Source organism: Thermobia domestica, chromosome 7, assembly GCF_964235325.1.
Source record: "Thermobia domestica chromosome 7, izTheDome1.hap1.1, whole genome shotgun sequence".
NCBI lineage: Eukaryota > Metazoa > Arthropoda > Insecta > Zygentoma > Lepismatidae > Thermobia > Thermobia domestica.
In genome coordinates, this window is record NC_137460.1 from 252,375,883 (window position 1) to 252,403,445 (window position 27,563).

The 27,563-nt window shown below is 35.5% G+C and overlaps 1 protein-coding gene across 1 annotated transcript in view; it reads left to right on the plus strand.

The window, feature by feature from the left end:
• The window catches only part of LOC145690818 (uncharacterized), a 44,585-nt gene extending 17,255 nt beyond the window's left edge, over nucleotides 1-27,330 (plus strand). Inside the window, exon 2 of the mRNA XM_081766120.1 lies at nucleotides 9,385-27,330. Within this exon, the coding sequence (XP_081622246.1) occupies nucleotides 9,385-11,305 (1,921 nt within the window). The 3' untranslated portion in view covers nucleotides 11,306-27,330. The remainder of the gene's footprint in view (nucleotides 1-9,384) is intronic.
• The last annotated feature ends 233 nt before the right edge of the window (nucleotides 27,331-27,563 follow it).

Sequence of the window (27,563 nt, forward strand, 5' to 3'; positions counted from 1 at the left end):
AACACTTTCGTATCTTTTCTTCAAAATGGATTTCTACGTGTTCATATTTATTATTTATTTCAAATTTAATAGTCGTGGATTAGCAGTAATTAGGTAAGGATGTGTTCGCAGAAAATATAGAGCGATGCCATAGCACATTTTTTTTACATCAATGCTTTGTTTCTCCGTTACTCAGGAAGTTACTGCCAGTGTGTGCTATGCAGCTAAACCTGTTACTCAGTGTTGGTGCTGAAGCCTCAGTTTTCTCAAAACACTCGCTCTGTCAAATCACTCATTTGGCCACTCATTATGTGTCAGCACCTGTTTAAAAATGACCTATGGATTTTTATCCTGATATAAAAGAAATTATCTGAGTTAAAATTGTATGCGTTTTATTTGTACACACACACTTTTACACTACATTTTAGAACATGCATACCAAATCTGGTTTCGAATCTGGCGTAATGTGACGACTAATTTTTTGAACTATATATGTAAATATCTATGGTATGCTATTGTTGATAACGTACATAAGTACAAAGGCAGATTTTTAGACTAGAACTAGGCTGTGTGTAAGTGACGGCAGTCCTCTGGAACGGATTTGCTCCTCCGTCCGTCTGTGAACAGGTATCAGAGCAAAATGGTTAAAAAAAATATTGAGAAACGTGTTGTTGCAATTGATTCAGCCTTTAAAGAATAGCTTCCAACTTCTTACATAACTCTCTATTCAAATCTGAATTGATTTAAACTAACCATTTCCAAGTTCAACGTTTATTGCTGTAGAATGAATATTGTAATATAGCGAGAAGTATTTATTTCCAATACTCCTCAGCGTGTTAACACAACTTTCTTGACTATCCAATGTACTTTACCAACACCGAAGATAGTTTAAATTTACTAATCCATCCAGTTTCGAAAGTGATTTCCATATTGAATAAACAGTTAACGCTTTAATGATGCTGCTTGTTATTAATATTTCAGCGTTCCTCTAATAGATTGAATTTCGCCCTTTAACCCTATACTCAATCGGAAATTTCTTCAGACTAGCAATTAGTTTCAGACCTCACTAACAAAACCAGAGAACGAAACGTTAACGGATAACGAGAAGTGATTATTTACAAATGATCCTCTGTTTATACACAAGACATAATCACTGTCTAAAACGCTCTGCCAAAATGGGCAGTTTTTCGAATTCTCTACTATTGCCAGTTTCAATAACTGTTTCGACGTTTATTACCATAGAACTATTCCGGAGACAGAGATGGAGAAGATGTTTAATGCCAAGAATTGAGCGTCTCAAAACAACATACCATTACTATCCTGCATATTACTAGTACTTCTGGTTTCAAAATTTGTTTCTGAAGAATGAACACTGTAAAAGGTAGCATGAAGCGACTTTTTGCATTGGATGAAACATCTCAAGCATAGGCTACATATTCTGTATCAGAATCTTGTTCAAACCATACCTGGTTAAGACTAGCCACTTCGGTTTGAACTTTTATCACTAGAGATCGATAACAGGAAGAAGACTTCTTTCAACAAACAATTGAGAGTCAAACATAAGATAACACTTGGCAACGCTCTACGAAAACTGGAAATGGCAAAATTTAGTATAAATTTAGATTTCAATAGCTATTTCTATATGGCAATCGTGGTAAGAGTTATGGAGGTGCGTTTTTACAATCAACTGAGCAACTGAGCAAGATAACTTTGTATATTTTCCGCTAACCCGTATTCAAAGCAGAGCGATTGAAATTAACCATTTCTGGTGTTAACATTTGTTATCATAGGACGGAATCCGTAACAGACATTAACAAACACTTTGTGCAACCGATTGAAGGTCTGGAGTGAATATATCACAAGCCACAGCACTTTACCAAAATCGGAAGTTGTTGAAATTTTCTAAACACATAATTTCAATACTGATTTCTGTAGAGTAAAAACAGTAAGAGATATCGAGGTACGGTTTTGTACAATTGATTAAGCTTCTCAAAAATAGGTCCATCTCCTCCGCCACTCTCAATTGAAACCGTAAGCATTTCTAATTAGCCATTTCCGGTTTCAACAATTATCCATACAGAACGGAAAAGTAACAGATAGCTAAAGGCGGATTTCTGTAACCAATTCAATGTTTAAATTGTTCATATCGGATTACCCACAGAACTCTACCAGAAACGAACATGGTTCAAATTTACTATTACATCCGGTTTCAATATATCGTTTAACTTTTATTGCCGTAGAATAAGAAAGATACCATATAACCGGAACCAGTTTTCTGCAATCGATTGTGCGTCTCAATACAATATGTAATGACTATTCTTGATAATGTCAAAGACGGAAGTAGTTCAAATTTACTATTACATCCAATTTTAACACTTATTTTCTTAGAAGAAGATTAATAAAATCTTTCAGGATGCAGTTTCTTGTAATCTATTCTGCATTCAAATTCAATTCAAAGATGAACCTTGAACCATTACTGGTTGTAAGAATCAACCATTACTAGTTTCAATGTTTATCGCCACAAAACTAAACAGTCATAGATAGTGAGAAGCATTTTGTGCAAACACTCTAGCATCTTAAACGTTTTAACGTATCTCTACTGTTCACAGCACTATATCAGAACCGCAAGTGCTTCAAACTTACTATTTCTTCTGATTTCAGTACTGACTTCCGTAAAGCGAAAATGGTAAGAGATATTGAAATATGTTTTTGTACAGTCGAGTCAGCTAGCTTAGGAAACGATCTATCTTTCTCGTTAAAGCTCTGTTCAAGTCGGAAGTGGTTAAAATTATCCGTCTCCGGCTTCAACATTTATCCGGCTTTAAAACGAAAATAATAACATGTATTCTAAATGCTCCAAATTTACGCCTAATTTCATTTTTCACTAAAACGCATATTTTGCGCTTGTTGCTCAAATTACACAGTTATTGAAAGTGAATGCCTTTTAGTTGTAGTTGCTCTTAAACGATGGACTCAATTGTTGTATGGAAGACATGTAAAAGTTTATACAAATAAGCTTTTTTGGTATATTTGCATGAAACGAGACAGTGGATTTCTAGACTTGCTCGTTGGAGTATACAAATTCAGAAATTTGATATACAAATTCTGTATATCAAGGGACATGATAATCAAGCTAGCGACGCATTGCCACTTGTCATTTTGTCTGCAGAAACAAAGATACCAAGTTAAGAAACAAAACATCCACAGTACGAAAATACCATGAAAAATTTGGATAACCCCAATGATCCTTATGTTAAGGTTAAAAATCGCAGCATTGCTGAATCTTACAAAACTGAAAATGTTATTGTTAAATCGTAGTTACCATTTTCCTGACCATTGGAAAACTTGTATCCCTCCATCAATTGTGAATGATGTAATTCTAAATTATCTTGAACAAGAGCATTTTGGTTTTGAAGAGATTCTAGGTTTCATAAGCGACTCCTGTAACTGAAGTCTATGCGCACAGATATTAGCAGCTATTTGCGTGATTGTACTATTTGTAAACCTACGGATTTTAAAACTTCACCAGCCAGACCTCTGCAAATTGTTGCCGTAAAGAATGTAATTGACAAGGTTCAATTGATTTATTAGTCCCTTACCCATCTTCTCGTAATGGAAATAAATTTGAATTGTCAATTTTAGGTGTATTTGGTAGATATTACACGATGTGTCCCATGAGAAATGCCACCACCATTTGTGTTTAAGATGCTTAGAATATTACTACTTTGTAACCATGAAAATTCAGAAATCTATAGACAATGGTAGTTGTAGACAATGGTGGATATTTTATACTAGCTAAATTTAAGTCTATAATCGAAGAATATGGTATTATAATTCAAAACTCCTTACCATCCGAAGAGCTCAACTGTGGAACGAATTCATAGAAAAACAAAAAGGTTGTTTAAACTGTTACGTAATTAAGGCCATACTTCTTGGGAGAGGTATATCGTGACCAGCGAACGAGTGCGGGCGGCCGATTTTGGAACTAAAATACAAACAACAGTGTTTCTAACCGGTTTACTTGTAATTAATCTATCACAGTTGTTTTTGCCCTGTTCATAATAAACCACATCACGCATATGTTCAAGTTAAGACACAAACATTTTCAAAAGTTATGAAAGTTATTTTCAGAACATTTTAAGAGACTGCAGAAAAAATACATACACCCTCCATATTAATTTGGCAATAACTTGCGAATAGAGTAACCTCAGTGTTGTACAAAGGAACACTGAGAACTTCGTAGCATTAGAGTGTAACAATTCCTACTTCATCTGTTAACAAAACCTCGAAGTTCATCTTTGTGAATCAAAGTTATACTTTGGCAACTGTGCTTTCATTGTTTAAAGTAAGTTCTATTGTGTAGTTTTGAGATAAGACGTCTTCGAAATTGCTATCAATTTGGACCATGTGATCGATCGATTGACAGTACCTTCAGTAACAAATTTGCATTGAGATCATTTTCGGATGTGCTGCAAAAGACTGGTGACAGAGAAACTGATAACCTAACGCCTCCGAAGGAGATTTGGATCCGCCCCTAATTAAGATGGTAGATAAAGATAACTTTCTCTGATATCTAACCTGTCATTATTTAGCATGGTTTGGTAATTTAAAAATCCAGTATTTCTACCATATTTTTAAAAATTTATTTAAAAGAAATAAACCCAATGTTACATTGGGGGCGGTAGGGGAGCGATTAAAATTTAAAGTGGGGAGCCTGACAATTGATTTCTTATAGCTCCAGTGAAATTCAGAAAAAAAATTAATTTCATATTAAAAAAGCAATACAAAATACATTTTCATGGTAACTCTTACATTCATTATGTTATTATAAAGTTAATGGTACTTTTGAAATTGATTAGAGCGAATAGATATGTGTTTAAGTAACAAAACCACTTGCGTAAGTTTTTCAAAATATCAAGTTAGGAGAACAAAGTTTGTCTTCCACTGCCATCTCATTGCTCAAAGATACCGGCGATGAAAGAATTGGCCGGAAATCATGCGACCACTTCTTACATCAAATCATGAAGAAGATGAGTGCCAATGTTAGGTACGTAAGTTCAGTTTTTTTTAAGGGTCCCCTTTTGGAGCTATACGTAGCACATTTTAGTACTTACACTTGAAATAAAAATACAACTGTTTAAAGACGATTGATTGCCTTTGGCTTTGAATTTCATATGTGCACACAGTATTTGTTAAAGAAGACCGTACATCTGATATGTTTGAACTATATGCAACTTATGCTCACGGGCTAAACTGAGTCTTCTGAAGTCAATCAACAAAGGATTATGTATTACAGACACAAAGACAACACTAGGCTCCCAAGTTTCAAGATTATATTGTGTATGAAAACAGATAGTAGAATTAATTCTTTGTCACAAGAGACCTAGGGTCTGAAAGAAATTCAGAGGGAGTTCAAAGGGAATGTCTATACTCATAAATAAAAGTTGTGAATTTATTGTGTATTGAACCAATGATATTTATGTTTACGTTACCCATACGCTGATGTTTTATCGATACTTTTATTTCACATTTACGAAAAGGCTGGATTACGATTATAATCCTAAAAGAAAGATGCTTTGTAATCAGGTTTTACAAGGCAATCCCGAAAGACAAGCTATCCAATCCCGTAGCCCTTTAAAAATAAGGAAAATTTCTTCTTCACTTCCTTTTCCCCCAAAGGGTTCACATTCATCGAAAAAATGAAATGAAATTTGTTTAGTTTAACGTCCCATGGTGATGCTCTTTATGCTAGTGGAGACAGATGATTAGTAAAAGTGAAAGCTTGTAAAATTAATTGTTGGGCTCTCACAGAACCACGTACAACAAAGACACATGCGCTAGCCAATAGACCAACGAAGAGAACTTCCACAGTTCTCGAGAGGAAACGTGTCGGAATTCTTTCTTGGCTACAACTCAAGAAAATAATTTAGTTGTCAATCGATAGATTTACATTAAAAAAAAATACAAGCATCGCGAGCCTTAACACGATTTAAACTTACAGTTACAAGATATTGCGCAAGTATCTAAGCTACCAACCCATAATTAATCTTTTAGTCATTAACATCTTATTACTGAGTTTACAGGTTTCTACTGTTTTGTAAAGAAATCAAATAAAACGTAATCATTTTTTAAATATAATCTGCTTAATACACGGTAGAAATTCACTTGTTTGCTATCTTGTTCTTAAATTTTAATTTCCATGCATATGCCATTATCCACAATACATCTGTATTACTGCAGGAATAACCATTACTGCATTCAATAACAACTATATAATTTATGGAGTTCTTTATTAAGCGAAACAGATTAGGCTACTTATAACATGTAAACTGCAACTTTTGAAAATCGTTGGATACACTGCAGAGTGACGCTCTCCGTCCCCCTGTCCCACCGCGCTTACCTAGAAACAGATGTAAACACAACACTAGCGCCCTCCACGAAAAACCGCACTAACATCATGGTCAGGTAATACATACCCCAAATTGTAGTTTTGCTGAATTATTCTGTTTGTAGTAGTTTAGGTGTCAGCCCTGCATGTCTTCACTTGAACGCAAGACCTAATTGTTCTCTATGAAGCATTTTACCATTGTAACAAATGAAAGTTGACGAAAACAAACCTGTATATTGGGACTATAAACTCATAATGCCTGACTACGGTAAGAATGAGAAGGTGAGAAAAAGAAATCAAAAATAGAACGCTAATGAAGAAGGAAAATATAAAATAAAAGAAAATGATTTTTTTTTTTTTTTGCAATCATGTTTGAGCTCAGCTGTAAATAAAAAGATCAGAAAATTCTTCATGCTCTATAAGTGTCCTTTGTTATGGAAGATTAAGATCTCAGATAAAATTTTTGAACTTATAGATTCTTCGAGTAGAGAATCTTGTAGCGTACATTCTGTTGATCGTATGAGAGTAGGGAGACGCAGTAAAAATACTAAAAACATATTTTCCAAATTAGCTAAGAATCACCTTCGTGAAAAAGAATTGGATTCTGCAAAACAAAACAGCAAAATTGTAGATTCTTGTGATCCTGAAACTCTGGTAAATATAATTTTTTCTAATGTGACTAAAGTTAGTTTGTATTTAACTCAAACGAAAGTAACAAGTTTAATGTCCAGTACTGGTGAAAGAGCTATTGAAATGTGATTTGTATTTATAATAGTTGAATGTTAAGTTCGAGTGTCAAAGACGCACTTTCATATTAAGTTTAAATCATTTGTTAAATCGAAAATTGAATAGATGTGACATGTAAGAAAAGTCACGAACGCGGATTATATGTTAAAGTACATTCTATGTGAAATAATTGTCTAGCAATGTTATAGTACATAAAAGAGATATGAGCTGAAAACTCTCATTTATCTGAGAGGCCATATTTTCTCGATGCTTATGCGACAAGTTATTGTAAACGGTAGTAAGATCTTAAACCACCCTAAGTACAAGCAACTCAGTACCATCCTAAACCAACTCTTCTTGTTGCCATTCCGAAGAGTTGAGAAGATACTTTAAATGTATGATGGGGAAGGTACACTTGTAAATTTAAGTTAATAAACGCTGAGTAGTCTAAAAGTGTGGCAGACTTATTTCTATCCGGCCTTATTCTTATCGTAACAATACGAAAGAGTAGTAAGTAATTTATTTCATATGAGTATTGTATGATAATAATGTGTAACCTATAGCTCTGATTTATAATTATTTTATTTGTGTTATTGCGTTAGAACGGTATAATTAGTTCGAAAATATTTTCTTATGTATATACAATTTTTAGTGTATATATATATAGTAATTTCACTTATTTTCTTTTGTGGAATATTAAAGTGATCATCATCACTTAACTACATCAGGCAGTGATGGAGATCTATATATTATATATTAACTTTATATCATGGTAAATTTATATTTTAAGAAATTTACGGAAATTGCCCGTTTTGATCTCGTAGGGCGTAGGTCATTTGGTCGCTAGTATTGAGTAAAGATTTTATAGGAGAATTTCACCTCCCTAACATAATCCACTCGCCAGATCCTCTCATTTTCCCCTAAAATTTAAATCTTTTTCTTACTCGTAGGATCTTCATTCTAATGACAGTAACGTAGAAACGAAGGAAAGAAGTTTTGTGGCTGAGATGCAGGTGCTAGGATCACTGTAAAATTTAATTTCACTCAGTTCACCCATTTCCTTAGCTAATACCAGTTTAGCTGGATGTCAATTTTGTGTAGTGAGATATAATATGCAGGTTGTTCATATTTTCCCTCTTGAATGTTGTATTTCCCAAAACACTGATGCACGCAACAGATTTTTAAAAGTAAGAAGTTAGTGAGCAACTTTTTTGTCTAACGAGAAAGACTCGTCACATTATAATTTTTGACGTACAAATTTAATCCTTTTACGGCCTTATGATTCCCATTTCAATGAATTTAACATGTTAAAATGCCACTTAATTGTAGACACTCAACATATTAAAAAAAAAAAAAAAAAAAAAAACATTTGAAACAGTAGAGCTTCCTGTCTCTTATAATGTGATGGAAAACATATTTCTTCCATTTTTCGGTTTCAGGTTTTAGCATTTATGTTCACACGCCTCTTTTTACTTTTAACGTATGAAAACTATAATGACTAAAGTGTTTCACATTCCTAATAATACTCGAGGAACATTGTTTAGAAAAAAATCCTGTAATAGTTAGATTACAAACCCAGTAGAGAATTTTGATTTCTCCTAATGGCATTACATCAGTTTATAAGAAATTTAAATTCTATGTTTTGAGCACAAGCGTAAAAGCATTAGTAATGACCTAAGGGTGACGAAGATGCAAATGCTTGTCCACAATCCCTTAACGTGAAATTCAGGAGTCATGATATGTATTTAAAAAAAAACAGATAAAGATTATAAGAAATTGAAAACTCTCTGCTCCTCAAATGTATTCATTACATAATTGGGCTTAAATATGTATAAGAAGTAACCAAGTAGCTATATATTAATAGACACAAAGATTGTAGTAACTATTAAAATTTACATTGTCGCAGCTAGAGATTTTATACTGATTGAAATGATGATTTTTTTTTTTTGATGACATAAATATTTTTAGTAACAACGGATCTCTATTTTTAGTTATTATAATAAAATGTTTATTCAACATAGCACAAAATAAGTATGTTTGTAGTTACTCGAGTTAACTCTGATATCGTATATACAAATAATTGTACAAATTGACATACTAAAAACAAACTACGTGCTCTTATTTTTAGAATAGAGAGATATGGAATCACCTCGAGAGTTTTCAGTTACATATTCTTACACACTTTCATGTTAGTGGAACAGAAATATGAATTCAAAGAATGATTTCATTTCTTTGTTGTTACTTACTAATTACCTTCATTTACACTTCCTTGTTTATTGAATTTGTTACAGGCGCTATAACGAACTTCCTCTTCACAGAGAAGCGAATACCTTTATTGCGTTAAGAAAAACCTTTTCTTATTCCGATGAGAAATCTCCAAAGCAGTCTGGCAATGGATTTAATCAATCACCTTTGTCAAGACATATGCTAACAAATAAAAGTGAAAATCTTCTCACGTACCGTAAGAGTGTTAAACGCTATAGTCAAAGATCACCATTGTCAATCAAAAAGTTAGTACATACAGGTGAGGAATCCCGCATCTGCGGAGAGTGTGGAATGTTATTTAGTGTTCGTTCAAGTTATGTTACACACATGTTAACCCACACAAAAGAAAAACGTCTCACATGTGAACAGTGTGGTCGGGCATTTCATCGGCGTTCAAGTTTGGCTAGACACATGTTAATCCATACAGGAGAAAAATCTCACAAATGTGTAGAGTGTGGTAAGGCATTTCGTCATCGCTCAACTTTGGCTAAACACACGTTAATTCACGCAGGAAAGAAATCTTACACATGCGATGAGTGTGGAAAGGCATTTACTGAACGTTCAGCTTTGGGTAAACATATGCCAATCCACACAGGTGAAAAATCTCACACATGTGTAGAGTGTGGTAAGGCATTTCGTCATCGCTCAACTTTGGTTACACACACGTTAATTCATACAGGAAAAAAATCTCACACATGCGATGAGTGTGGAAAGGCATTTACTCAACGTTCAACTTTGGGTACACACATGTTAACTCACTCAGGAGAAAAATCGCACACATGTGAAAAGTGTGGAAAGGGATTTAGTCGACGTTCAACTTTGGCTACACATATGTTAATCCACACAGGGGAAAATCCCCACAGATGCGAAGAGTGTAAGAAGGAGTTTAGTCAACGTTCAACTTTGGCTACACACATGTTAATCCACACAGGTGAAAAACCACACACATGTGTAGAGTGTGACAAGTCATTTAATCAACGTTCAAATTTAGCTCAACACATGTTAGTTCACACAGGAGAAAAATCTCACACATGTGAAGAGTGTGGAAAGGGATTTAGCCAACGTTCAAATTTGGCTGCACACATGTTAATCCATACAAGAAAAAAATCTTATACGTGTCAAGAATGTGGAAAAGGGTTTAGTCATCGTTCTGTCCTTAGAGAACACACGTTGACCCATACATTTAAAAAGAAACACATTTGCCGAGAGTGTGGAAAAGGGTTTAGGGTACGTTCATATTTGAATCAACATATGTCAATCCACACAGAAGATAAAACGCAAAAATTCCACCATGGCGGCGGCGGCGGATATAGTTTGCGCTCAAATTTGGCTGCACATATGTTAATCCACACAGTAACAAAACCAAACATAAGCCTTGATAGTGGAAAAGCATTTAATCAACGTTCACATTTAAGAAAACACATATTAGTTCACACTTTGGAAAAACCTCACAGTTGCCAAAAGTGTGGTAAGGGATTTAACAAGCGGTCTCATTTGGCTACACACATGTTAATCCATTCAGGAAATAAATCTCACACATGCGGAGAGTGTGGAAAGGGATTTACTCAACGTTCAACTTTGGCTACACACATGTTAATCCATACAGGAGATAAAGCTCATATTTGCCAAGAGTGCGGAAAGAGATTTAGTCGTCGTTCAATTTTAGCTACACATATATTTATCCACACAGGAGAAAAACCTTATACATGCCAACAGTGTGGAAGGGGATTTAATCAACGTTCTAATTTGGCTGCACACATGTTAATCCACACAGGGGAAAAACCCCACACGTGCCAAGAGTGTGGAAAAAGATTTTATCAACGTTCTAATTTGGCTAAACACATGTTAATCCATACAGGAGATAGACCTCACATATGCGAAGAGTGTAAGAAGGGGTTTAGTCAACGTTCATCTTTGGCTAGACATGTATTAATCCATAGAAGATAAAAATACCATACGTGCCAAGAATGTGGAAGTGAATTCAATCATGGTCATAACATTCCAAAAACCACGTTGATACATACAGGCAAAAATATCCCATCTGCTGAGGGTGTAAAAAAGGAATTATTCAACGTTCAAAACTAGATACGTACATGTTAGTCTACATAAACCGGAAATCTCACGCAAGGCCCAGAGTGTGAAAGGTATTTACTAGACGTTCATCTACAAAAACGCACATATTGACTAACATAGCTGAGAAATTCAACACCTGTTGTGAGTATGAAAACGGCTTAGTGTAAGCTAAACCTGAACACACATGCTATTCCACACAAAGGAAATTGCTCACAAATTCTAAGAATGTCAAGCAGTTTTGTGTACCCTCAAACTACTTAACAATTGATAACCTGCATGCCGAAAATTCTCACACATGCCAACAGTGTAGAAAGGGATTTAGTATATTGTCAAGTTTGGCTGAAGACAAGTTATACCACACTGACCGAAAACCTCAGGCATACGATGAGTATGGAAAAAGATTTAGTCTACTTTGATGTTTCGCTACACATACGTCAATTGATACGAGAGAAAAGTCTCACACGTACCAATAATGCGGATTAGGATTTTCTCAACGTTCACACTTTACAAAACACATGTTAACATTAGTCATGAAAAAATTCGCGGGAAGATGTCCAAAAATTAGAATTTTCATGGAATTTATGTACACTTCTCCAAAATATAATTGCTTGCACGATTTTATCTAAATCCTTTAATAGTGTAAGTTCAGCAACAACTCATTCTGAGCTAGATGAAGGGACGGAACGAAAAGAAAAGCGACTTGTGAACAAGATTTGCTGTTTAAAATTCTCAATTTCTCCCTTGTGTCTTCAAATAACGATACTTCTAGTTTAAGCACTACCTTAGCATTAATGCTGCAAACTTTTTTTTTTTAAAAAAAAAAAAACATCTACTTCTCGAAGAAAAACTAAGATCTCCATTAAAACAAGGGGAGTTGCGAAGTTGGTTCTCTATCAATGCAACTGAAGGAGCGCTCTCTAGTTCCGATAGCCATAGTCAAGTAGTCTATTTTTTTTGTTGGTGCAAAATGTGGAACCTGGTTTTAATCCCACTCGATGCCTTTATTTTTTTTTAATTTTTAAGTTATTCTACCCGCAAAATTTTATAGTATATATATTACAGTGATGTAATGTGTAGCTTTCTATTCTATACAAAAATAAGATGTACAGCCGTAAAACCTTTTTCTGTACATCTCAAATATTATTTCTCAGTGGAAATCACTTCTTGCATTGATTCATAAGAGTTTCGTAAACCTGTAAATAAATATGGAGTTCTAGTGTCAAGAATATCAATATCAGATCTAATATCTCCTTCATCACCACCAGAACGCAGCTTTTGATATTATTATTCTACGATTCTTAGACGTGGGAGACCCGAGTTCGGTTCGCGACGGGAGCTAATGTGGTTTGGGGCCTATGATAAGCTGTAGGTTCACTCCTCATATAGCCTCGCTGCTCAAAGGGGCACTAAACTCAACATCAAATATATATATCTATATATATTATTCGCGCCTTTCGTTTGTGAAACCCGGGTTCGATTCCCGGTGGAGCTCATGTGGTTCGGAACCTACATTAAGCTCTAGCTGTACTTCTTATATAACCTCAGTGATGAAAAGGGCACTAAATTCAAAATCTATTATTATTATTATACGTATCTTTGTTGCGGAAGACCGGGGTTCCATTACTGGCGGGAGTTGATATCGTTCGGGACCTAGCTTAGGTTGTACCTTTGCTTCTCATATAGCCTCACTCCTAGAAAATGCGCTAGGCTCAAAATCTACTATTAATATTATTACTATTATTATAATTAAGAAATAGGACAAAATGTTTAAGGGTACTAAATTTGACGAATTCTTTTATTTCTTCCCAGTATGTCCTTTATTGTTGTCTTCGTGTATCAGAACCATTTGTGACAGGTATTCAGGATGATATCTATTTTTTTCACTTAAAAGTCTTAATAGCTGTCAGTAGTATCACCGCTTCCTTGATTCAATTGAAACGCACAAGAATGCACTTAGTTACATAACACCTTGGCCATCACCTTTCTCCGAACATTCTCACTTAGTATCTTACGAAAGGAGATGAGGCGTGTTCTCTATTTTCAAGTCGGTTTTGTTTCAGGTTCAAAATAGTGGGTGTAAGCCATACCTTGAATTATATTTTTAAAAAACCTGGTTGTATCCTCTTTTTAAAGATAAATGATGTGCTCAGAAATGAGATCCCTTTTACATTTTCGTATAGAAAAGCTGGTTTGAAGAGAAATAAAAGTGAGTTGAGTCCATAGGTGGACAATATTTAGTATATCTTAGATCCTGCGCAGGGCGATGTTTCAACTCTGAGAGGGAAACATACACCTAGAAGTAACACTGAACTCGCTGCCAACTGTCTTCAGCATTCAGATTTTGGAACCTGCCTCGTCAATTATTTCCTCGTGTTCTGCCAGATTTGTATCTTTAAGACTTCATTAGAGTATGTTGTAACATGTGATACAAAATGCGTATAATTTCTATAGTACACCAATAGTTTTGATTTTGCAATACTGTCATGGGTAACATGAATGCTTTCTGGGTCAGTATTATTGAAAATGCACATTTCTAAAAGGTGAAATATATTTTTTAATTCGTTGCATTGCTACTCATATTCTCATAGTAGAATTAGAAGTTGCACGGTTCATCAACAATTGACACATTAGTGGATTTTTGGGGTGATATCCTTCTAGTAGAGGTACCCAATGAAAGCTCGGTAATGCACACCACAGAGCCGGTTAAGTTCCAATGAGCTATCCAATCTATTCGACTCGACTGAGATGAACCATCCTCTCGATTGGGCTAGGTTGAGGTCCGCCACATCTGGGTAGACGTGATATATGAGCGGTCTTTCTGAACTCGGCTTTATAGTGAACGAATCTCGAGCCGAGGACCAATTTAACTGAATTGCACAATTAGAGTCGGCACGTTCCATTCAGCGCATTTAAATGTACCGAGATTCGTCGCTAGAGGTTAGATCGGTTGTTGCTTTTATGGAAATGACTATTGTCCTGCTTAATGAGTCTTCCTGTATCTCATCTCTCCTTAAATACATTCTTGGTTCGGCTGTGAAGAGGAGTGCTACAAAACAAAGTACTTGAAAAGTCAGGTGTAAATTTCCTACTCGAGAAATTTCTTGAATAGCTATCATTAAGAATTAATGGATTTACGAAGTGTTCAGTAGCTTTCATCAATTCATGTAAGTAGGGCCACGTTTTTATTGGACATTTGAAAAACAATCCCTAAAAAGAACGATGATTTTTATTATTGAGAATAAAACTCTACAAGTTTTCTTTACAACACCATCTTTCACATCCATACAGCACCGTAGGATTTTCATTGGAGAAAAGATATTCAAGAAACAATTAGCTTACATTTTCTTTACTTTGTATGCACTTCTCTGTTCTGTTGGAAATATCAGTAAAAGTGTTTAATGAATATCAATTTGGGCAAAAACGACACGCTGATGTTCTCTCATGCTTCACAGCGTAAGCGTGAAGATTCATGAATTTTCTAAAAGGTAGTAAAATCTCTTGAATATATAATGGTTTTCGAATAGGCCAAATGTAGGCACATTAAAAGCAAAATTATGGTTTATAAATATAATTGGACGAAAACGTGAAACAACTTTTCTAGAGTTCAATATGTTGGTTAAGTTATTTTTAAAATGTATTGAGTTACTTTGTCATCACCTTTTTCTTATATACAGTATATGATGCAAGTTATACTAGGTGATAGTTGTTAATTATATAACTCATAGTCAGTTCGGAACTAGCGCGCTATTTGTAGCGAAACTAGAATAGCTAGCTAGAAATTCTGAAGCTCTAGATGTACCAGCGCTACAAGTCAACGCCTGTATTTTGTAGATGTAGCTGAATTATATAATTTTATATTTTATAGCGAATTTTGTACTAAAGCTACAAGTAAACCTTTTCGAGGGCGCAAAAATACTTTGTAACTCCAACATTTCCTCACAATTTTTAGCAAATTTTATATGATGATAGAAATCAGAAAGCAATCATATTTTTTCCCTACCTCCAATTATTTTGCAACAATATTACAAGAGAATTTTCTTAAATAAATTCCGGACTGATGATCAGTTAAAAGGATAATAATGACTCTTAAAATACACCTACATGCCATTCTAGCAGCGAAAGAATATACATTTTGGACGATGGGGTAATATATATATATATATATATATATATATATATATATACTTCTAAAAGAGCGGACAAAATGCATACTTTACTGTGAAATGCAAATTGACAGACAAAGCTTTTATGTAATATTTTAACCGAACTTTTAAATTCAGTTACGCATGTAGATGACATGACATATATTGATGCCAAGTAAACTGTATCTGTGACAAGAGTTTAAGTAGCGAATGCGTTTCTAAAAAAAACTAGCTAATAGTTGTAGCGAGGTACAATTTTTGTCGTGTAGTTGTAGTGCAGATACTTTTCAAAAAAACCTTTCTGATCACTGCTCATTAGGGTGGTCCAAGAAACTCATTTTTGTGTTACAACCTGGGGCACCCCCTAAATTTTTTACATTCATACATAGAAACTTTAGGGTAAAATTTTGGATTTCTAAATCAAAGGGAAGATTGTGCTCAACGACCTCATAAAAGATCACATTTTCCCCATTATTTTGTTTTGTTATATATAGCATTTTTAAAGTATATCATAAACGTGAGATATTCCTTATTATTCTATTACAAGGTATATACATATAATTAGTGAGACATGGCTAAGGTTACTGTTTTTTACTTAAGTGTTCAATATTTAAGTATAGGCTTTATTATTAGTAATTATTAAATGAGTTATAGTGAGTTAAACTGAGTTCGGGACAATACTGTAAATTACGATTCAACCTAGGTTTCGAAGTGATTGTAGTGGTGTTTCGTTCTGATCTCATCACAAAATGGCATCAACTCGCTTGAGTAACGAAGTTTTCCTGTTTGGTGTCCGTGACTTACTGCCGCTATTAAGGTTGAAACAGCTCCCAACTACGACGCATTTCTTACTACGGTTTCATTATCACCTAAAGGTATCACACAATAATTGGGTGCGAAATGCGATCCAGGTGACAACCGAGGAATTTATGATGTTGTGGTCTAAGACTGCAATTCCTACAATTCTGAGGAAACATATAGGTAAAAATAGAAAAAATCCATTGCAATTAGTTGATGCTGAAAAAACAAGGGTCGCGCTTCTGAAGCTCAGCGCAGTTGGGAGTTGGAGTTTGTAATGTTATTGGAACCGCCCACGCTGGCTCTGATATCGCCCACGCTGATGCCTTGAAGGTTATGAAAATAAAGTAAGTTTGCGATTTTCTCCTTCATCAATTGGGAATCGTAAGATGTTTCTGGCTGCAGTAGACAAGGCACTTGTATAAAAGCAGTAGAGACCTCTTTAGCGACGAAACAAAGAAGAAGAACGCAGACAAAGATCAATTGCTTTAACATCAGCAGCAGCAATAGCTTCCAATGTTTGCTTTACAGATGAAGAAGAAAATTCCGAAAATTCTTCCAGTTCGAATGAGGAATTTGTACCAGCTGGATGTCTAAGCCTGAAACGACAGAAATGGGCGGAAAAGGTCACAACATCTGGATTGGAACAAAACATTTGATCGCCAAGAGTCCGGTTAATGGTCCCGATAGCGACAGCTCTCGGTTGCGACAATAGATCCCTTCCACTTTCACGAAGCATAGTACGCAAGGGGCGATAGAAATTCAGAGAAAAGAGAGTGGATTCCCTGAAGAGAGAATTTTCTCCGGAATATCCTCTCGTGATCCATCGGGATAGAAAAATTATACCTGAAATTTTCGGTGGGGGAAAAGTTGACCGTCTGAAAATACTTGTTTCTGGCGATGGTCACAAGAAGCTTCTTGTGCCAAAATTGTATTCAGGGACAGGGCAGAATCAAGACAAGATCGTTCATGACCATATCACACATTGGAACTTAATCGACAGAAGTGCAAGCCATGAGTTTCGACACCATCCCTGTGAACACAGGTAATATCAATGGGGTGTGCGTTCTTCTTGAACACAGGATTGGCCGAGAGTTTCTGTGGTTAGCTTGTCGTCACCAGGGGAAGGAATTGATTTTGGAAAAAGTCTTCACCCTATGCTATGGTTGCTTGAGTTCACCTGATATTCCTATCATCAAGAGATTGAAGGCGGTTTGGGACCGGGTTCAGAGAGACAATTTTCGGCCATTGGAAATGAAAGTGAAGTTTACATGGTCTCAAGTGTAGACTTCCTGAAGAAAACTATCGAAAACCTGGGAATTTGCAACCCAGAGACGATTATCAAGAACTCATCGAGCTGACGATGCTTGTTCTAGGATCTTCCTCTAACAAGATTCATTGAAGAGCTCCAGGGCCAGTTCGCCACGCTCGGTAGATGGAGAAGTTAATCTACGTAATGAAAATCTTCCTTTTTCAAGATCAACTTGATGTGTTCAAGCCGAAGGAGGAAATCCTAGAAGGAGGAAACCCAATTTTCGTGTTGTTCGGAGCCCTTCTCTACACCAAGGTATGGATACAAGCTCCACTAGCAGCTGAAGCTCTTGGTGGAGATACGAACCTCTAGATCCAGTTGCAGAAATAGCGAGATATCAATTATGAGATCAGCATCGCCACAAGAAAAGTCCTCGAACGTCATTTATGGTACCTTTTCTTTGAATTGGCAGGTCTTGCCTTGTTCTCAGAAAAAAAATTACGGCAGAAGAGAAAAACAAAATTGTCCAAGGAATAACACCTGGGCCCACAGAGAGGAACGTGAGAGATGATGCAACCTTACTTAAAGAAGGAGTAAATCTCGGAGATGTTGCAACCAGTCGAACGGCAAAGCTTCTCTCCAGTTCACAGATTGGAGATGAATTTCTGAACTTTCCGCCGGGTGAATGGAAGAAGAACCATGAATATCTGGAAGGCAGAGAGCGAGTGAAACAACTTCGAGTCGTGAATGACACCGAGAAAAGAGAGATCAAGCTTTTTGTGAAGTTTAATAATTTCTTAACAAACGACGAAGAAGATAAACAGTTTCTCCTGCAAGCTGTTGAGGTAAAACGGAAAGGAGTTTAGACACAAACAACTAAAAAGTCCGCCATAGATGCCTTGAAATTGTATATTAGACACTGTGGAACTGTTGAGCATTCACTGTTTTATCAGGATAAGACAAAGATAAAATATTTGTTTCAGTTTTCTTTGTCGTTTATCACTTTGCGCATTTATTTTTATTTTGCACTTTTGAGTTAATTCTATCGACCTTGTCTTTCTGTACCGTAATCCACCATAGAGGACATCACTTGTGTTTGCTATACTTTCCATGTGTGTATACCGGTACAAATGTATCTAAATATAGTATGTAAATTGTACAAATGTAATTCTGTGTACAATGTACATGCTTCTCTAATTTATGTTGCTTCTAAATTAAAAAAGTGTGTAAAAAGTTAACTTTTTTACAATTAAAATTTCTATATACCTATAAAAATACAGTAAAATTTCGATTATCCTACAGTTTCCAGGCTATTTCTCAGCTTCTATTCAACCGATATGTTTTACATTTTAAGGAACCAACCTAGATAGCAACAGAAGCTTGTCTTCCAAATTTGGTGCAAATCGGTTGAATAGGCGCTGAAAAATAGCCAGAAAACTATCAAATAGTCGAGGTCCTACTGTATTTCTAAGGAAAAGGGTGGTTGAGCACCATCTTCCAGTGGGACTAGGAAGCTGATGTTCAACCAAAATAATACTAACGTTGGAAGTAAAAAAAATAGATGGTGCCGCGGTATCCTGCACAAATTTCGTTTTTGGCCATATGTTTCTGGACCACCCTACTGCTCATACTAAAATAATGTTGGCAAATAGTGAATATACTATATACTTGCTTGCTACGTGTGCCCCTCGTGTCTACTCTAGGCGAGTTTGCTTTCCTCGATCTCAACAAGCGATAGAAGGAAATTTGTCCCATTTCCTCAGTTGGTTTTCTGTATGCCTAGAAAAGTGTTAAAGTTACGGATATGATTTGGAGTACAACCAAAGAAGAGACATGAAAACCATGGCGCTATTCACCTGAACAGATGAAAACTACTAAACGCTGCTTAAATCGATCAATTCTTTACGATAGCTATGCAAAAGTTTATCGAGTTGGAAATAGTGGTGTCAACCGGCTCAGCTCGATCCCTGAGCCACCGGCGCAGATTGAACTCCGACTCTGTACAACTGAGCCAACAGCTCGAGTCGGGATGATAGGAATGTGCCATCGGTTCGACTCAGGTGAGCTACTGGCTAGATCCCTGTCGGTTGAGATGAGGTACCTGCTTGGTTCGGCTCGGCTAAGGTGAACCATCGGCTGTGGTGAGCCATCAGCTCGGCTCCGCACAGCTTAGTTAAGCTATTGGCTCGAGTCGGTACTGTTCGATGAGCTATTTGCTCGGCTCACTTCTCCGTTCAGTTAGGTGGTGGCAAAGACGGTAGTCGAGTTGTTCTAGCCGTTGACAAAACTACCACATTGAACCTGAAAAGTACCGATTTCAAAGCCGTAGCAAAAGCACCTCATCTCCACTCGCAAAATACTCATAAGAGATTGTTCGGGGTAAGATGATGACCAATGCTTCATGAAACTAAGGGCATTCTTGTGAGATAGAATGTAGCAAATGTGCTACTATTTGGAGCTATTAAGACGTTTAGGTAAAAAAAAAATGTGAGATCGTCGTGAAAACCTATATAAAATCGTTCTGATACACCAAGGTAACATGTAGTCCATAGGTATAACCAGATATGTAAATTAGATTTTTTTCGGGGAAGGACCAACCATTAAGACGTGTATTAGGGTCCCATAGAAAACTTGTTTTTCTAATTCTTAGACCAACACTTTCCATCCTTTCCTTACTCTTTATGGACCCCCGGAGAGTGTGGGTCCTCCCGCAGAGCAAGGTCTGCGGTTCCATCGGTTGAACCTGAGCCCGTTTCATACATTACGAATTAATTATGGGGACAACATTGACAAATCTCAAAGCCATACTAATACATATTATTTCTAGAGCATCTAATAGTAGACATTTTTTATTGAAATGGGCACTAGACTCATTTTTGTTTGATTAAATGTTTGTGTGCTGTTTTGTTTATATAATGTAGTGAATCTGTTTGATGCTTCATTTAAAATTTCATCTTCGTCTCGTATATGGAGTAAAAAAAATTGTCTTAACATCGGCTCCCATCAAACGGCGGGGAGCTTTTCTGGAAGGGGCAGTTCCCCGATCCCTCCACAAGTTGGAACCTGGGTGTAACAAACTGGGAGGAAAAAAATGTCTACTAAATTTAGTACCTAAATCTTTTTTCTATTTCCTACTTACAATAATAATAGGTCTAATAATAATAATAATAATAGTATATTTGAATTTGATTTTAGGGTCCCTTTCAGCAGGAAGACTATGAGAACGTACGAGAACGAAAACCTACTACTTAGCGTAGGCCCCGAACCACATGAACTCCTGCCGGAAATCGAACCCGGGTCTCACACAAACGACACGTATAATAATGTATTTGATTTTGAGTTTAACGCCCCTTTCAGCAGCGAAGCTATATGAGAAGTGAACCTACAGCTTAACGTAAGCCCGGAATCACAAGAGCTCTCACCAGGAAAGGATACGGGTTCTCCCACGCTAAGGAAGCGTATAATAATAATAATATTAATTATAAAATAATAATAATAATAATAAAATAGTAATAATAATAATAATATGAATTGAGTTCTGGTCTTGATGAAGAAGGTATTGGGCCTGATAGTGATCTTTGGACACTGGAACTCCGGATTTATTTTGAGGTTTACGAAAATCTTCCGGATCGATGCAAGAAGTAATCTGTACCAAGAAGGAATCACAATGAGTTATATAGAAAAGAGTTTGCACCTTCTTATTTTTGGATAAATAAGAAAGTTGTCCATCACCTCCTTGTTATACATATACTGGAAAAGTATACTTCAAAAATAAATGAAAAATTACGAAATGAAAAAGTAAGAGCATCGAGTGGGACTCGAACCAGGTTTAAATATACTAAATCCGCACAGAAAGCAAGAACTTAGCTCGCATGGGTATGGAAACAACAATGAAGTTCCATTCCTATTTCATAAATAGAGAACGAATTTTTTAACAACTCGCCCTCCCTTTTTTAACGAATATTGTGGTTGAGATGCGTTTGTACTTTACCTACAACCAAGTTTTCTGCATTTACCAAGTACTGTCATGTTCTAAATGTATCATTACATTACGTTATAACAAGAAAACTGAGTATTTCAAACAGCAAACTGTGAGCTGTGTTGAGAAGTCTCGTTATTTTTTCTTTTCACATTTCCTACCATTACACCGGCTGCCATGTTGCCAAATCTACAATTTTAAGGGACTTAGAAAAATTCCTGCATGCAATTATATTTTGGAAAAGTATACAATCACAAAGAAAATAACATAAATAATTACCATATTATGATTTCAATGTTAACTTCGTTTTTATATCACTGTATATTATTTTTGCTGTCCAGAGAGCAGTCTTTAAAATGTATATTCTGAACGTGTTATGTCATTTTATTAATATTTTATTATATTTAGAGAATATGCAAAAATGGATATTTATTTACAATATGTCCTATGAGAGTAAATATGTTTCAAAAATGATGTAGTAGATCCACATACTTTTAAACCACTAAACAGTTTAAAATTAGAAGTAAGGAGGTTTTCTAAACTTGACTCTACTACTGACATTATAAACGTATTAAATTTTTAAATGGTTTAAACATATTAAGTTAGGTAAGAAGACACATGTACCACCATTTTGTCAAAGAATGCAGAAATGAATTTAGAGCAACCTGACCTTTGACTACACATATGTTACTCCAGAGAGAAGAAAAAACTCACAAATGCTAAAACAGTTCAACGGCTTTTAATGTACGTTCAAACTTCACTACATACATATTAATCCACAGAGAAGGAAATGTCACTCGTACCAAAAGCGTGGGGAGGGTTTCAGTCAAGTTTGACTAAGTACATGTTAATCCACATAAGAGAAAAATGTAACACAAGACAAGAGGGCGGAAAAGGATCTTGTGAACGTTCACACTTTGCAAAACACTTGCTGTGACAGAGAGAAATCCCATATTTGCAAAGGTGGTAACTTATTTAGTGTAAGCCCGAAACCACAAGAGCTCTCACCGGGAGTCGATACGGGGTTTCCCACGCTAAGGAAGCGTATAATAATAATAATATGAACTGCGTTCTGATACTGATGAAGGAGGTATTAGTCCTGATAGTGATCTTCTGGACACTAGAACTCCGGATTTATTTTGAGGTTTACAAGAATCTTACGGATCGAGGCAAGAAGTAGTTCTGACCAAGAAGAAATCACAATGAGTTATATAGAAAAGGTTTTGCACCTTCTCATTTTGGATAAATTAGAAAGTTGTCCATCACCTCCTTGTTATACATATACTGTAAAAGTGTACTTCAAAAATAAATTAAAAATTACGAAATGAAAAAAGTAAGAACATCGAGTGGGACTCGAACCAGGTTTAAATATACTAAATCCGCACAGAAAGCAAGAACTTAGCTCGCATGGCTATGGAAATAACAATGAAGTTCCATTCCTGTTTCATAAATAGAGAACGAATTTTTTTAACAACTCGCCCTCCCTTTTTTAACGAATATTGTGGTCGAAATGCGTTTGTACTTTACTTACAACCAAGTTTTCTGCATTTACCAAGTACTATGATGTTTTAAATGTATCATTACATTACGTTATAACAAGAAAACTGAGTATTTCAAACAGCAAACTGTGAGCTGTGTTGAGAAGTCTCGTTATTTTTTTCTTTTCACATTTCCTACCATTACACCGGCTGCCATGTTGCCAAACCTACAATTTTAAGGGATTTAGAAAAATTCCTGCATGTAATTATATTTTGGAAAAGTATACAATCACAAAGAAAATAACATAAATAATTACCATATTATGATTTCAAAGTTAAATTCGTTTTTATATCACTGTATATTATTTTTGCTGTCCAGAGAGCAGTCTTTAAAATGTAGGGGAAACTGTTGTACCATGAAACACTTTTTGCGTTTTCCAAGATATAATCTTACCAGCAGTTATTTCTGCAATTCTATTGCAGCGCATTTAAACTTGGATGTTTTCTGAATGAAATTGTGTCATTATTTAAGTTTTTATTTCCGTTCTTCGTTATGTTTTTAAGCTTTCAAAAATTCCCAAGAAAGTGTTCCATGGTACAAATGCTCATGTACCTTGGACATAGCCTCATCTACCTTGAAACATATATTTCTAATGTGGTAATTCACAGAAATAAAGTCACAAATAATTATTCTAAGATTTATTTTGTATATCCAGATTTGTTGTTTTTGATATACAGAAGCGTATGAAAGAAAAGAATAGAAATTTTAATACTTACTCTAATCAGGCTTTTACCTTCATATTGAATCTAGTATTAATCGGAAGGTTAACCTTATTTATTTATTGAAAAATTCGTAAGCTTAGCAATAACTCAAGTATGAAAAGGACACTATAACAATATTCTATTTGTTAGTCTATTCTTAAAATCCTTAAGGAAAACAAAAACAAAGAATAAAGGCTCTAAAACTGTTACAAAATTGATCATATGTTGAGCATACTATTTTCTAATTCTTTGCACGTAAAGTAGACAGGCCTATCAGAAGATAACATAAGGAATTACTAAATTAGGAAATATTGACTTATTCGTGGAAACGGTCTCGGCCTGCGTACTTATGTACCTCAATGTTGCTCAATTATACGAACCAAATCCACTTGAAACCAGAATTGTTCAGACATTCTACTGGAGCCTATTGGCCGAACGGGTGGTAGCAGTTCCACCATATCAGATGCATTCACTTCAGACTGTCCTGCAAACTCTTCATAAAATTTATTTGCAGTAAATGAAATGTGATTAAATAACTTGATTTTAAATTCGTTGTAATTAGATTCAACTGAACAAATCTTTCCTGCATAAAATTCAATGCTTCGTTTTTTCTTAAACTGCACCAACACATAGTCATCCGGATTGACATTATGACTTCAATGCTTTCGTCTAATTCAACTTCTGTGTTCATCAGCTCTGCAAGCATAACAAAACTATCATAATTTTCATACAGGCTTATGTTCTCAGATTCTCCATCAGATGTTTCGAAACTATTTTTTCTATTGGATTTGTTCTTTCCTTTTCTTTGCTGTTCTTGCTTCTTATTTCCTTACTGTGTGGCTCTGTGCTCTTTCTTATCTTTCAATTCTTGCTTTGCAAGTGTGTTTCTTACTACTCTACTTCTACCTGTGAGAGTCTTTCTTCGACATTTTGTACTTTACGGAGTTTGTGCTTTCTGGTTTGAATGTACTTCCTCTTTAAAGACTGATGTAGAAGGCAAAACTTGCAAGAGTTGCAAAATTGTTGCGTTTCGTTCCTGCAACAGAGTGTTGTCCTTTTCACATATATCATTTAGATGACAATCCGGCCGATTGTCTCTTAGTGAAGCTGATAAAAATTCTAACTCCAAGAAAATGATCGTATCTATAGGGTAAATCCCTGAACAACGAAAACCACTGGTGATATTTGATATGCTAAAGGCACGCGCGAATAAATAATTCCCAACACTTCGGCCACAGCATAAATATCAAAATGTTTCCCCAGATTATTATGTAAACATTCTTCCACAGTTTGGCTATAAAAACATTTAAAAGGACCGTAAACAGCCACATCCGGTGGTTGTAGACCTGAAGTATGCGAATGGGGAGTCAGCATGACAACCTTAGCTTCAGCAGTCATCTCAACAGCCTTGAGAGATAAGTGCGTTTCATGGTTATCGATGTGGCCATTGGCCACATTTGTTATGTATGTAGTTAATCTCTTCTCTCCGTCCTCACATTTCACACTATACTCAAATGTTTCTTCCTCTGACTGTCTAAAATATTTCAGATGTCGGGATAAAATAGCTAAAGACACTTGGTAAACTTTGCAAACTTCACGAATGGAAATACGCTTCCAGGCTCTGAAATGACTGCTTTAATTGTGTTCTTGATTGAATTTGGGTTAATGGCAAGCTTTTTCTTTCCTATCTTGTCTCTTGGCATTTCGATTCCTGCAACGATAATAAAAGAATGTTCAAATATACACTTGACAACGAGTTCATGTACCTTGGAACATGTTCTAAGGTACAAGATGTGTTTCTGTTTCATGGTACAAGAGGCTGTAGACAATTACTAAAATGCCGCAATAATGATAACGCTACATTCAGTGTAGAAAAACAAGTCACAAAAATGCTCACCTAATCCCCCTGAACTAATAGATTATTACAGATTAAACAAACAACAAACAGTAATGGCACTAAAAAACAATATTTCAATTTCTAAATAGTTCGTTTTATCCCTGAAAAAAACAATTTCACATTCATAAATCACATATGCTTCTGAGCACAACGAAAGCCATGTTGGGACTGTCTGACAATGTCAAAGCATCATATAGTTCATTGAATCACCACAAGATAGTATAGCAACTCAGAAACATGCGAGTGTTCCAAGGTACACTATGCTCAAGGTACAACAGTTTCCCCTATATTCTGAACGTGTTATGTCATTTTATTAATATTTTATTATATTTAGAGAGTATGCAAAAATGGATATTTATTTACAATATGTCCTATGAGAGTAAATATGTTTCAAAAATGGTGTAGTAAATCCACATACTTTTAACCCGTAACATCTGTTCTGGATCTCACAGACCCGTGAAGAAAATATTACGTTGCCTAGGGATATTTTCTAACACGTGAGCGCTATTGTCTTCCGAGTAGCTGCATATCAGTTTGAACTGATACTGGTTCGTGAACAGTTGTGAGTGTTTAACGCATGCAATTAGATCTACACGTTGTGGGTGGGTCTGTGTGACCCAAAACAGTGGAAGCGTAACTTTTTTCATTTTGCTGTGCAATCTATTTTAGTGATATTATTTGCTGTTTATGCAGTGGAGAGGGAACCAAACGCACCAAGTATTTCAGTGACAGATCCACGATTTCAATTGTACATTCAATCTGTTATAGACGAAGATAATGATAGTGATATTTGTGATAACGATCCAAATTATGGCTTCACTAAAGATACAACGCTTATCTCACATGTTCCAAAGAAAGGTAAAGCAGTAATTTTGGTATCATCCATGCACCATACGAGCGGGAATGTGGACGAACTACCAGAAAAAATAAATTATTATAACATGGCGAAAGATGGAGTGGACCCTTTAGACGAAAAATGCAGTGTCTATTCAACTAGATGCCGAACACAAAGATGGACCATGGGTATATTTTTTCGCATCCTGGATATTGCAGGGGTTTATGCTTTTAATTTGTTTTCTGCATTCCCACAAACTAAGACATTTTCCAGATTAGACTTTATGAAAGATGTTGCTCGTGAACTTGTCCAACCCAACATCAAAATCAGACTATCCAACAATCACATGAGCCTGGAGTCACGAACATACATGTCGAGAGTTCTTGTTATTAACGAAAAAGAATCATCACTCAACAAGCCAGGGAGGGAAGCAGATTGGGAAAAAGGAAGAGATGTCAATTTTGTAGCTCAGCAAAAGACAGGAAAACACAATACCAGTGCGTGTCATTTTCAGACCTCTTTGCTTAGAATGCGCCAGTACAATGTGCACTCCATGTCTGAATCTTGTGAAAAAATGAACAAAAATTTGCAGACATCTTTACCTTCTCAAGATTTAATTGGGGAGTGAATTGTGTATGTATTGTAATATTTCTTTTTTTGAACACTATTCTGACAAAACAATAGGATTGTTGTGTCACAACTAGCATTGTTATGCACAAAAAATGTAATTGTTTAACTACTTTATTACAAACAGAAAAAGAGCCATTTCATTTAATTAAATTTTTCACCAAAAAAAAATCCTTTTTTTTTTTTGTAATTACTACTGTGAAATTTTCCGAGGACTGAAAAACGTCAGAAAATACAGATATTTGTATTATTGAATCAAGCTAGTATCATTTACAACCATAAAATAGTGCTGGGTCTATTAGACCCAACAACAGTTTCACTCTAACACAATTTTACAACAGTAGTTAAGGGTTAAACCGCTA